Below are 13,803 nucleotides of genomic sequence, written 5' to 3' on the forward strand. Positions count from 1 at the left end.
TATGCACATTATAAAGGGTTTTTCATAAAAATGAATCCAAGTTGTGAGGATTATTTTGTGGTGGACTTTCTCAGCACTTCAGAAAACACACAGACTTCGAGCAGCTTGTATTACTCTCAAGCTAAAAGCAGGCATTTTCATTTCTGATGGGCCCGTCTTCCTGTTCCTGTTTGACCATATCGACAGTGTTGCTGTTTAAAATCCAACACATCCCTCTGTCTGCTCCAACCATCCTGTTATTGTCATTCTCCCTCCTGATTGTGCTCTCTCTCAGCATCAGTCTGCGCAGTGACATTTTGACAGGAAGCGTCTCTGAGTTGTTAGTTTTATCTGAATCACCTTGCTGAATAGGCAAACATCAAAAGGCAAGAAAATGCCGTAATAACAGCGAGATGTGGTTACGCATTTAAAAAAACATCTGAAAACGGAGAAGTAGCAGACACAGGCTTACACTAAATGTGACAACGGCGCACAGGCATCTGTGATTTCTGAATGTGGAGGCAATTAACAGCCTCTGTGCTGAGACTCGTCTGCCTCAGAACTTTAAATGAGTCCTTTTTAACACATCCAACCTGACTGTCACAGCCAATCTGAAAAGCAAGGATCTTAGACGTGCAAACTGAACCGGTGACATAACACGCAGCGTGCCAACATGTGATGAAAGCATTCCTATTATATCATGTTAATGCTGCACCTTGAAAGCAGTGGTGTTGGAAGACGCTTCCAGTGTGTGTGTTCATGTATGTCTATATGTCTGAACTTGATGCTCGCACTTCAAGGACATTTAACTTATTCATGTGGTTGAAATCACTCAGTGTTTTTAAATTTGCGCATTTGTGCAAGTCAAATGTATACTTTGTGTGTTTGTGCATGTGTGTGCATTTGTACCTGACAGTGAGGATGTGGATTTGAACAGCCCATCATGGCTCCTTTGTTCTCGAAAATCTAAAGGGAGAAAATAAGAGAAGTTAATCCAGAGTTTAGTTTGCCCTTTTGCTCGTACGTAGAGTGACAAGACTAAAGCAAAGCAAATCTAAACAACTAAAGAGATAAGAACAGAAGAAGAAGGTGAGCAGTCCTTCAGTGGTACGCTGCACGTCAGCGCTGTTGTCCTCCATGAGTCAGAGGTCAAAGTGGACAAGTCTCTTTTCAGGACTCCTGAATAGAGCGAATCTTTGCTGATGCAGACGCCCACAACAGGAGGGACTGGGAGAATGGTGCTGTCCTTGGTGCTGATGTTTGGATCGTAATACTGTTTCAGTTCCCCTGCAGCAGCTGTGTACGCCTTTGTTTTTTAAGTGAGAATTTTTAGGGCTCCTAAGCAGTGGTGTAAGGTAGTTACAACGGGCCACAGTGCACGCTACCATGCACATATTGTCTTGTCACATGATCAGACACTTGACATAGGATAACATCAACATACATATTACCCAACAATCATTATTGCCTATCTGTATATAACAAAAAATACCAAAGGAAAACAAGAAATTAGGAAATTACTCATTTAATCTATCTATCTATCTATTTAAAAACAAGCGCAGTTGACTTAAGTGCTGTACAAAATAAAAGACTACACTACAACCACTACAGACAACCAAAGGCAATATATATGTACGTTTTAAGATTTGTCTTTAAGTGTAAAATGGAGGGGCTTCAAGAGCTTTGGAGGAGCCACTGCAAAGGCATGATCTCCCTTAGCCACCAGCCTCGAGAAGAAAATCTTGGGGGATCTTTGGGGATATTTTGATGCGACACTGCTCTCAGGGCATTTAACACATCCCGCCAAAAGTAAAAATATGAATGTGGTTCCAGTTTGTGTGGGCCACATTTTCTCCAACACTTGTCTGAATTGGATAGAGCCCACTCTGCTGTTACTTGTAGAGTCTGAAAATATCTCGTTATTATTTTTGCCATTTAAACTCTCCCAAGATACTGGAATTAGTCAACAAATGTGCCTCACTACAAATTTCCCTCTGGTGTCTGAGTTCATTTCATTTGAACACAGGCATATTTCTAAGGTGGCAGTCACTCACGAGGGCCCATTCTCCACCCAACACATTGTCGGAGGGCTCAATCTCTCTATGGGCCCCCCACCTCACTGGCCCTTAGCGCAACCACACTGCCTGCTTTGTCGATATTTACACCCCTGATCCCCAGATGCAGCACCTTGCTCTTGGACGGTTCAAAAGATGCATGCATTTACAGATATTTTTCTCTATCAGAAATTAATTTTAATTTGCAGTGATGCAGGAAACAATATCATAAGCTACCACCATCCAAGTTAAAAGAGTGGAGATGGTTTCAAGTTGAAGAATATGAGGTAGAAATGTAATAAAGTGGGAGGTCAGGGTGCAGAAGGAAAAAAATATTCAGTAACACTGAACTTGAAGGTATCTACATAAGGGTGACATGACACTGTCATAACTATGACATATGAGCATGTCATAAACATTGTGTACATGTCATAAACGTTTTTGACTGCTGCCATTAACTGTCATTCTGTGTTTGTAATGACAAGTTGACATTGTTTGGGTTGTCTTGATTATGACAACTTGACACTGATGAAAGTGACATTACCAGAAGATGTCTTTGTCATGACAACTTGACATTACATTTGTTTGGGATGTTCTTATTATGACAACTTGACATTAACCAGAATGACATTACCAGAAGTTGTCTTTGTCATGACAAGTTGACATTAAGCTTGTTTGGGATGTCCTTATAATGACAACTTGACATTAACCAGGATGACATTACCAGAAGTTGTCTTTGTCATAACAACTTGACTTTACATTTGTTTGGGATGTCCTTATTATGACAACTTGACATTAACCAGGATGACATTACCAGAGGTTGTCTTTGTCATAACAACTTGACATTACATTTGTTTGGGATGTCCTGTTTATGACACTTGACATTAACCAGGATGACATTACCAGAAGATGTCCTGGTTAATGTCAAGTTGTCAGTAAACGGACATCCCAAACAAATTTAATGTCAACTTGTCATTACAAAGACAATTTCTGGTAATGTCACTTTCATCAATGTCAAGTTGTCATTATAAGGACATCCCAAACAATGTCAACTTGTCATTACAAAAACAGAATGACACTTAATGACAGCAGTCATAAATGTTTATGACATGTACATAATGTTTATGACAAGTTCATGACAGTGTCATGTCATAGTTATGACAGTGTAATGTCACTGTTATGTAGATACCTTCAAGTAAAGTGTTACCAAATCTCCTTTAATTTTTGTCCTTTAGTGAATGATACGTTTGAGCAAGTTGAAATACACACAAAAACAGTCTAATTATCCCCAAAAATGCAAATTCATTTAAAAACTACAACAGTGTAAAGAAAAAAGACACTGGACAGAAGTCCTAAAAAGCATTTTGGTTGGAAATCAGCAATTCCTGGCTGTGCTACAGACATTAGACGCTGAGCTACAGAGGAACCAGATGGATGTTTAGAGTAATATGAATAAATTCAGTTTGGGATTTTGTATCATTTCAGCAACTAAAGTGTAGTGATTCGTTTATGATTTTATGGCTCTATGTTGAGCCTCTTCAACAGTAATGGCCTCTGTACGTCAGACATGTGTACTTCAGCATCCAGATTCAGCTCAAACACCAGTCTGTACACTGAATAATATATCATCACCAGTTAGGATGTACATCAGCTTCTGACCTCTGAATCTATCGACAAAAACACGGCCTCGTTATTTGCTGTTTTAAAATTCCCAGCATGTGATATAGGAAGAATTTAATTGCTTGTTGTATAAACTTCGACATCTTATCCACATCTTTCTCTCCTCTCCTACTGCTGCTGCTGCTGTTTGAATTTGCAAGTTTGCCAAGAGGCATCATTAAAGTTTTATCCAATCCAATACAAGAAACATTAAAATGAAAAATTGGAAATAGCAGACAACGGCATGATCAGTGACGCTCTAAAAGTTTACCTGCTGCAATTTTACAGGTGTCCAGCCCTGGGAGGAATTACATCAATAATGTGTGGACAGTAATAGGAATGTGTGTGTGCGTGTCCCTTACCTGAACCCAGGGGTACGTGGCGCCCAGTTCTTCAACAAGCTCCGCCCACTTGTCAATCACCTCGACAACCTCTTGCTTTTTCATGAGAGGGAGGGTGACGTCAGACCAGGGGTGGAAACACATGACCTTACTGAATAAGAGATAAAAGAAGAGACAGAGAGGATGGAAGGCGAGATGTTGAGGAAAAAATATATATATATATATATATATATATATATATATATATATATATATATATATATATATGAATATTTTAAAAACTCTCCTTCTGTGATCTGAAACCTGGAGCGGGTGCCATCTTTTTTAATTTTCAAACACTTCAAAGAAGTTGGAGTTTCAGCACTTTGCTCATTGACACCTTGACAATAGCGTCAGAACTACATTTCTCTCCCTGCACCGATCCTAGGTGTTAAAACCAGGGAATAAAAATCTATTTTGAAAAAACTTCACCTCTCATTCTGTCTTTGGGTGTTTATTATTTATTATGATGTTTTTTGTTATTGTTCTGGCTGTGGTTAATAAGTGATGAATGTGTGCTGTTGTCTTGCCAAAGGTGGTCCATGAAATACAGGTGTAGTTTACAAAAGTAAAAGTAATAAAATGTAGGATTGTTTCTGTATATCTCTAACACCCAGCAATGAGTACAGTGAAATTACTGATCTGCACTTGCAAGAGACCACTTGTCTAAACATGTATAGTTGACGTCTTTCTTTGGACTTTTCGTTGAAGCTCTTATTGGTGATGTTTTTCAAATTAAGCGATAAATGGCTACACTTAGAGAACAGCAAGTCTGGCAACTTGCTCTGAAATACAGTCACAACTAAATGAGACCAAACTGAACATATGAAAGGCCAACCACAACTGAGAAATACAAATACTTCAATTACACTCACTGGCCACTTTATTAGGTACACCTTGCTAGTGCCAGGTTGGACCCCTTTTGCCCTCAGAACTGCCTTAATTCTTGGTGTCATAGATTCAACAAGGTGCTGGAAACATTCCTCAGAGATTTTGGTCCATATTGACATGATGACATCACACAGTTGCTGCAGATTTGTCGGCTGCACATCCATGATGAGAACCTCCCGTTCCACCACATGCCAAAGGTGCTCTATTGGACTGAGATCTGGTGACTGTGGAGGCCATTGGAGTACAGTGAACTCATTGTCATGTTTGAGATGATGTGAGCTTTGTGACATGGTGCGTTATCCTGCTGGAAGTAGCCATCAGAAGATGGGTACACTGTGGTCATAAAGGGATGGACACGGTCAGCAACAATACTCAGGTAGGCTGTGGTGTTTAAACCATGCTCAGTTGGTACTAAGAAAATCTCCCCCACACCATTACACCACCAGCAGCAGCCTGAACCGTTGATACAAGGCAGGATGGATCCATGATGCCAAATTCTGCACCTGGTGTGGTCTTCTGCTGCTGTAGCCCATCTGCTTCAAGGTTGGACAAGGTGTTGTTGCTTCAGAGATGGTCTTCTGCAGACCTTGGTTGTAACCAGTGGTTATTTGACTTCCTGTTGCCTTTCTATCATCTTGAACCAGTCTGGCCATTCTCCTCTGACCTCTGGCATCAACAAGGCATTTTGGCTCACTGGATATTTTCTGTTTTTTGGGACCATCCTCTGTAAACCCTAGAGATGCTAGACCAGCCCATGTGGCACCAACAACCATGCCACATTCAAAGTCACTTAAATCACCTTTCCTCCCCATTCTGATGCTCGGTTTAAACTTCAGCAGGTCGTCTTGACCATGTCTTCATGACTAAATGCACTGAGATGCTGCCACGTGATTGGCTGATTAGCTCTCTGCGTTAAAGAACAGTTGAACAGGTGTGCCTAATAAAGTGGCCGGTGAGGTACTTGTTATGAGATATACTTTAGAACCTTAGACGTAGATTTAATGGCTGATTGGTTTGAGAAAATGTGACACATGTCCAAAGTCAGAGCATCCGGTTTATATGTCCAGAGCTATACTGATGATATCCACCATCATATCTGAACATTTTGTGCTGAATTCTGTTAAAAAAAAAAAGAAAAGGAGGGAGCATGACTAACTGAAAAAACACAGCTCCAGGGTGTAATTATGTTTTAACCACTTTGTACAGACTTTAGAAGCGTGTGTATTTAATCCACGTCCTTGTGTGTATGTTTGCTCTCAGCCTAGCCTGTGGTACTCGGGGGGAAATCAGCTCGACTGTCAGAGTCAGAAAAATGAAATTTCTATCAACAGACAGGCTCCTCCTAGGGCCCGAGCAGCTAGTATGTGATCAATAATTGAACATGACTTTGGTGTTTATGCTGTGAGCAAAACTGAATAGTCGTGTTTATGAATTGTTCATGAGTATGATAGGAACTACAAGCACTATGTCTGCGTGCATGTGTGTGTAGGGGGTGTTTGGACCTCCAACGAGCACTACAGGTATAAAACACACGTAAGACTAATATTGGATTCATTTGATGGTACTTGATGGGTACGAACTTCATTCAAACATAGTCCTCAAACATTCTATTGACACTGGATTAAAGAGGACTAAGACGAAGAATCTGCGGCCGCATGAGCAGCTCAGTGAGCAAGCAAAAAAGTGTCGAAGAAGTGTGGGTTTAATAATGTCTTAAAGACTAATAACCAAGGTTTTCAGAAACTACATAATTCAGTGTCACAATAAGAAAGTGTTCTAAGCAGCACACATACTAAGTAATGATCAAATCTACAGCAAGAAATTAGGGCATCACTTTTGATTCTCATCTGAACTTTGAACCACATGTCAATAATCTCATTAAATCCTGCTTCTTCCACCTAAGAAATATTATCAAAATTTAATTAGCTGTGTCCTTTCCTGATCTAGGAAGGCTTACTCATGCTTGCATTTCGTGCCTCGACTACTGTAATGCACTGTTTACATCCATCCTTCCATTTTCATCCATTTATCCGGGGCCGGGTCACAGGGGGGCAGCAGGCCAAGCAAAGCACCCCAGACATCCCTCTCCCAAGCAAAACCTTCCAGCTCCTCCTGGGGGACCCCAAGGCATTCCAAGGTCAGATGAGATATGTAATCCCTCCAGTGTGTTCTGGGTCTGCCCCGGGGCCTCCTACCAGTGGGCTCCTACCTGGTATGGTCTCCCAAGGCAAAGTGGTCCCAGGGGAGGGGCCAGACTAAGGGCCATTCCATAGTCAACGCACGCAACGCAAACAAGCGACGCAAGCAACGCACTTCCTTTCATAGTCAACACATTGAATGCAAGCGACACGGGCGACACTTGAAACGCAAGACATCGCTTGTGCAATGGGGTAGCAGAGTCACCGGTACATTCCAGCTAGCTAATACTGCTGTAGCTAGCCAGTACTGCTATTTCATTAGAGTGCCGGGTGCTAGAACTGTCATATAAACGGGGATGTGCCAAGTTCGCAAAGTTTTTCCTTCTCGCCCACCATATTTCATATATGCTTCTTCTGTGAATAACAAAAAGCGGTTAATTACAAGTATGTCGCTTGCATTATCACCCCCCCTGGCAATGCATGGTATTACACACGTCGCTGCGGGTTAGGTTAGGGGTAGGGTTAGGGTTAGCGTATCAAAAAAATGGACAACACATTTTGTGACGCAAGCACGCATCATGGTGGCCAATGCGTCTCGATGCGTCCCAATGCGTTCGCATCTGCGTGCCTTTGTGTCGACTATGAAACAGCCCTAAGAGCGATTCAAGACCCTGATGAAGCGGACAATTTGGACCTTGAGCACCTCGCACCCCGTGAAGCCAGACCTGGTGTGCTGATCCCTGGTGTCGCTGAGTGGCTCTGGGGACGTTCCACCGTTTACATGCCTCAGTAAATCCTCAGTAGCTCGGCTTCAGTTAGTGCAGAATGCTACAGCTCGTATTTTAACTGGGACAAATCGTAGGTCACACGTCACCCCAATTCTCACCGTCCTGATTTTAATAACTTTTAAAGCTCAGTATGGTTTAGTGCCGAGTAATATAGCTGAGCTTCTGACTACCTATTCAAGACGTGACCTAAGATCCTCAAGTCTATCCACATTAGTTCTTTTTAGATTGAGGCTGGCAACTAAAGGAGATCGGGCTTTTGCCATCAAGGCCTAAGACTCTGAAATTCTCTGCCTGAGGAGATTAGGCTGGCTAGCACATTACCTGTTTTTAAATCATTGCTCAAAATGTATTTTTATTGGAAAGCTTTCCCTTTTAATGCCTGATTTGTACTTGAGTTTAAAATCACCTAAAACTAGGAATCATTGTGTTTTCCTCCCCTTAACCCGCTCAGATCCCCTGTCCATACCTATAGACATAACTTTCTGTGATTACTGTCATCTGACTCCACCCAAGTGCATAATGTTGGGTGTAAGTGGCAACCTCCACAACTGAAAAACTAAGCCAACACGTGTGCAAAAAATTGCACTTCCTTGACTGTCTACTCAAGGCTGGCTCCAGAAGCAAGTCAATCGTCATAGACCCTCATTTAAAATGCCCAACTTTACAGCAGAAATAAACATGTTTACAGCCTGGTACTACAGTTTTGGTATTTGTAGCTACTTTGTCTAGGAGCGATGACTGCACAAGAGATGAACTGTTTATCTAACACACCAATTTGCATATTATTAAGGCGTAAAGCATCACCACAGTCTATAAGTCAGATCCACCCCTCGCTCCTCCACAGCTCCACGCTTTTATCCAAATATTGTCACTTCTGGCTCCAACAATGGACTTAAGGCTTCGAAATGGGAGTCAACACACCAATGGGCGACGTCAAGGTGGATAGGTTCATTGTGGTTGGATGCAGTTTAGAATCAGCTGTTGATTTGCAGAGAAACATCCCTGAAAGAACTCAGATTTTACTTCAGTAAACTTCAAGAACTTCAATGTGAAGTTCACCAACTCACGTGAATTTTCCCTGAAGAAAATAAAGTTGCATAACAGCTCCTTTGGAGGAAATTATAAGGACACTTTTAGGCCTGTAAGATAAAGTCTTAATCTTCTTTTACAGGATTTAGGATCATTCTGCTGAGAGGGAATGTGTGGCTGAGAAGAGGTGATTCGATAAGTCATTAGGAATTTTCTCACCTCTTCCCTCACTCCACCTCTGTTATGTATCCCACAACACAAATCCCCTAAATCCCATTTCCGATTTTGTTTTCCCTCTAATTGGTTCTCTCAATGTTGCTGCAGGGCAGAAAGCCTGAGTCCACCTTCCAAGCTCCTCTGTCTTTGAGGTGGCCATGAGACTGTGTGGACCGAGCGCACTGCAAACAAGAAAAACTGCACAACCACCACTAGATCATGAAGAGAAACAGCACACAAACTCACATGGACTGAATCTGCGAGGGAGAAAAATATCCTGAAATGTAACAATCGATACAAAGACAGCACAACCTGTCCATTGGTGCTGTTTCTCTGCTTCATTACTCTGAGTGCATGTGGCAAGAAATAACTGACAGCCTCTATGTCTGCCAACACGGGATTCAAACACCGAGTTCGGTTTTCAACCAGCTCGTGCAGCAGTGTTTTGATTAAAATCTATTATTCAGCCGTTGTGTAACTCTGCTGTCAGGCAGACTCATCAAAAGTATTCCCGAAATGCGGGACTGTTAAGGAACATCTTTAAAGATACAAAAACAGTCGTCTACACACTGACGACCACGTACCTTTGATGTTATATGAACTGGGAATGGGTTGTAAGTGTGTTTGAAACTTCACTTACAGATCAATGGCACAGTGAGAACCATGTGAGGTCAAGTTTCAAGAGACAGAAAACTTTATTAGCAAAGTTTTTGTGCGGCTTAGCTTGTGTGGATGTCGTAATTACTTACTACTGTGTATTGTGTACGCAAGTGAGCACTAACAGATCTCTAGCACTCCCTTGGGACGCTGACCACACTTCAGAGGCTGTAGTGGGCTGAGGTTAAACGCTGGAGTCAACATACTGGTGTCATATGGAACTAGAAGACCTAAGGAATCCATTGGCAGCAACCATGTCATGCTCGCTGAGATGGGAAAGGGGTTAAATAATGCTCCAAGTTCAGCATGATTTGAATAAAAATGTGTTCTATGGGTTTTCATAAGTCTCCCCTTTACAGACATGCCCAATTTATGCTTGTGGCATTGCAGCTTTGGGCAAAAACCATGTCATTTTGCAGTACAATTGAGTTATTTTTGCCTATTGTATTTGAATATTTCTGCATACTGAAGTCCCTAAACAGTCTTGGAATTGCATAAACTGGGTGTGACTGCAAGGCTGAGACTCTTGTGGATCTAACGTGTGATGATGTAAGCCCCCCTATTCGCCATTTCATTGTGGTGAGACCTTTTTTGGGCAGGAGGGTGATGCAGTGGTTAGCATTGGGTTTTCTCCGAGTACTCTCACAGTCCAAAGACATGCAGGTCAATTGGTGACTCTAAATTGTCCGTAAGTGTGAATGAGAGCTATGTCTATGTGTCAGCCCTGTGATAGTCTGGCGACCTGTCCAGGGTGAATCCTGCCTCTCACCCAATGTCAGCTTGGATAGGATCCAGCACCCCGTGACAGAGTAAGCAGTTGCAGAAATGAATGAGACCTTTTTTCTTTAAACAGACATCACTGTACAAAATGACCTATTGTGACCTCTAGGTTTATCACAGCCTCATGAAACTTTACAGCCACTAACAAGAGCACTCTAGCATCCAGAGAATGTTTGGCTTTTATAGGTCTGTTGACAATGAGAGAGCTTCTCAGCAGATTCCAGAACAGGAGCGCTCACCCTCCAATCGGCAAAAATGCTAGTCTTTGGATCTTCAAATCTCTAAATGGCAAAAGCTTTTGACACTAACCCACAGCATGGGTTATTATGTGGTGTTCCTCGAAATGTTGGTGCCTTAATGTGGTATTTTGGAGGTATGTTTGACCATTTTTAACAATTCTCTAGTTTCAAAAATGCTTCTATTTGGCACCAAATCTGTGTAACAAATGGTGTTGTAACTGAGCATGGTAATGGTCATCATATACGTCCATCATAATGTCCTTTCAAACTTTCAAAGTTTGAATAGGGACCTAACCAAAACACAATGTTTATTACATATTTATGACTATGCTATCCGCATGCCTGACTCTCACCTCCCAAAACAAGCCCTGTACTCCCAGCTAGCTGAAAGGAAACGTGCACGCGGAGGCCACGAGAAGAGGTACAAGGATAACATTAAAACTAACATAAAGAAGTGCCACATAGACCTTAAAGCCTGGGAAGACATGGCAAAAGACAGGGTGACCTGGAGAAACCGTGTTCATGAGGGTGCTGCACAGTATAATGATGACCTCCGCCATGCTGCACAAGACAAGCGCAGACTCAGAAAGGAGAGAGCAACCATCAAACAGGCCCAACCCAAATCCACCACCACTGCATTCCCCTGCCCACACTGCACGAGAACAATCGGGTCCAGAATTGGCCTCCATGCTCACCTGAAGATCCACAGGGACCAAGAAGGAGGACAGTCATACTCGACTACAAGTGACCACCAATGATGACAACTTCTATGTGGCATTTAATGTCAAACTGCTATCTTCCCCTTAAGATCCCCTGCCTCCCCTAAAAAAGACTAGGATTAGTCATCTATTGACTATGACGGAATAAATCCAAAAGCCAGTTCCTATAGATCAGAATGCTTGTTCACACTTTTTCCAGTCCAGATTACATGACTGAATAAAACATACACCCAGGAATAAGCAAGCAAGGTTTATCTCTCACTTCCTACTGACCAACACACAAGGTCAGAAGTAAATATCACTGGACTGAAATAACCCAGTCATCATCACATTCAAGCATCCAGCTCCTACAAAATAAAGTGGTGAGGAAACATCTCCATCTGGTGGCGCCACACGGGAAACACACATCCTAACAAATGCATCAATGGCGTTGATTTGTGATTTTGTTTTGCAGAGTTCAAGATGTCCTGAAAACAAGTGGCATGCAGTGCGTTGATTGACAAAATTACCTTCTGCCTAATAGCTGATTATGCCGACGACGATCACAACAACGAATGAGAGCCGCCTCAGCACGGCTGCTCTGATTGCATTCATCAATTCAGATTTAATTAGTCATAAATTTGAATGTATCATAATTATTTAAAAGGAACACTGATTAAGATGCATCCTTGACTAAATTCTAACCACATGGTAATTTAGATTATGTGTGTGTTTAATATTCATTACACTCTAACACTGTATTCTTTAAAGTTTATTTTTTAAGGATGAGGTGCAATATAAAACATAAATGTTAGAACTTGATATATTATAACGGATCTTCAGCTCCTTGGCATGCTGCAATAAGTAATACATAGGGTGTACTGAATCAAAATAATAACTAATACACTTTACACAAATGCTAAAACCTTCACAGCACGACATCACACAGTGATTATTCCTGCGCTGAGTGACAGGCTTTGTTCTTACCAGACGCCCCTGGCAGCTTTAGATTGGAACAATGGATGCTGATCTGAACCTGAGGAGCAAAACAGCAACAAAATTTAATTGGGTGTTACACTTTGAACTGTTCATTAGCTTTGTAATTATAGGAACAAGCACATTGATCCACCTGCGCCTATCAGTCCTGATTGAACAGTTTATCGTGCCTTGAAATTATCTCAAAAATAAAATGTTTGTGCCTGGGATGCAGATGAAATAATTTGGCAAACTTCTGTGTGTATTTTACATTTCATTCAACAGGAAAAGGATGATGTGAAAGTATAAGTTATGAAAGAAAGAAAGATTAATTGAAACAGTTGGACAAATGTTAATGCTTAAATAAATTCTAATTTTACAGCCTCAGAAATGGCACTCACCAGGATCTGGAGCATCGGGCTGAAGAGCGGGGAAGTCATTATCAAAAAGAAAAGTGCTGTCATAGTCTGAATTAACCTGGAGAGCAACAGAAAGACATATCAGAATATGTGGGAAAAAAACAACATAAAATCATTTTTTATTATCAAATGTTTGGTAGCTGCAGGTGTCCATATACGTATCAAAATTGCCCTCTGCATTAAGTAATATAGGTAAATTATGCTTATTGGGAAATGGTTTATTACAGAATAAATATTGACAAACTGCACAGAGACCCCTTGACTGGATGAAACATCTGTGACATCATCTGTAGGTTTCTAAAGGAGTGTATGAATCATAGGTTCACTGCTTGCTGTCAGTTGTTGGAGACCTGCTGTATGTGTGCATTGATAGCATTAAAGTATTTACCTATTCTTACCTTTCCATTTGCACGTGTGTTCCCAGGACAGAGTGGGTTGCGGGGGTCATATCTGGGTATGTGTTCCTCAGGAGGTTTTTCCACCTGACCTGCCCAGGGTCGCTTCATGCGGTGGGCCGATACCAGCACCCAGGTGTCCCGCAGAGGGTTATAACGCAGGTGCTGGTGCTCTGAGGGGTGTCAGAGACATCAGACAAGGCAGTGTAATTACAGAGAGTGCTTGTTCCCTTGAGAAGTGGAATCTACTCATGTGCATGTGCACAGATGTCAACCTGATCAATTGGTCAGTTTATCCTCTTTATATGTTGTGTTAGTAACTACAGAAATTGCTTATGTTTCTTGCTGAATGGTGTTTTTAAAGAATAAATAATTTATTCCATAAGATGTAAAAAAAATTGTTGTGTTGTAGTTATTACACATTAAGAACTCCGACACACATCCACACATCTGTGGGTTATAGAGAAAACTGGCTGCTGTTGCTGCAACTTACAGCAGTAACTGAA

At 41.5% G+C, this 13,803-nt stretch overlaps 1 protein-coding gene across 1 annotated transcript in view; it reads right to left on the reverse strand.

The window, feature by feature from the left end:
* The window catches only part of galt (galactose-1-phosphate uridylyltransferase), a 58,049-nt gene that overhangs the window by 43,487 nt on the left and 759 nt on the right, over positions 1-13,803 (reverse strand). The window contains exons 2-6 of the mRNA XM_033646274.2: positions 13,301-13,470; positions 12,885-12,960; positions 12,496-12,544; positions 4,055-4,184; positions 889-945 (exon numbers count right to left, since the gene is read on the reverse strand). Of these exons, the coding sequence (XP_033502165.1) occupies positions 889-945; positions 4,055-4,184; positions 12,496-12,544; positions 12,885-12,960; positions 13,301-13,470 (482 nt within the window). The remainder of the gene's footprint in view (positions 1-888; positions 946-4,054; positions 4,185-12,495; positions 12,545-12,884; positions 12,961-13,300; positions 13,471-13,803) is intronic.

The sequence above is a fragment of the Epinephelus lanceolatus genome, chromosome 19, assembly GCF_041903045.1.
Source record: "Epinephelus lanceolatus isolate andai-2023 chromosome 19, ASM4190304v1, whole genome shotgun sequence".
In the NCBI taxonomy this organism is placed as follows: domain Eukaryota; kingdom Metazoa; phylum Chordata; class Actinopteri; order Perciformes; family Serranidae; genus Epinephelus; species Epinephelus lanceolatus.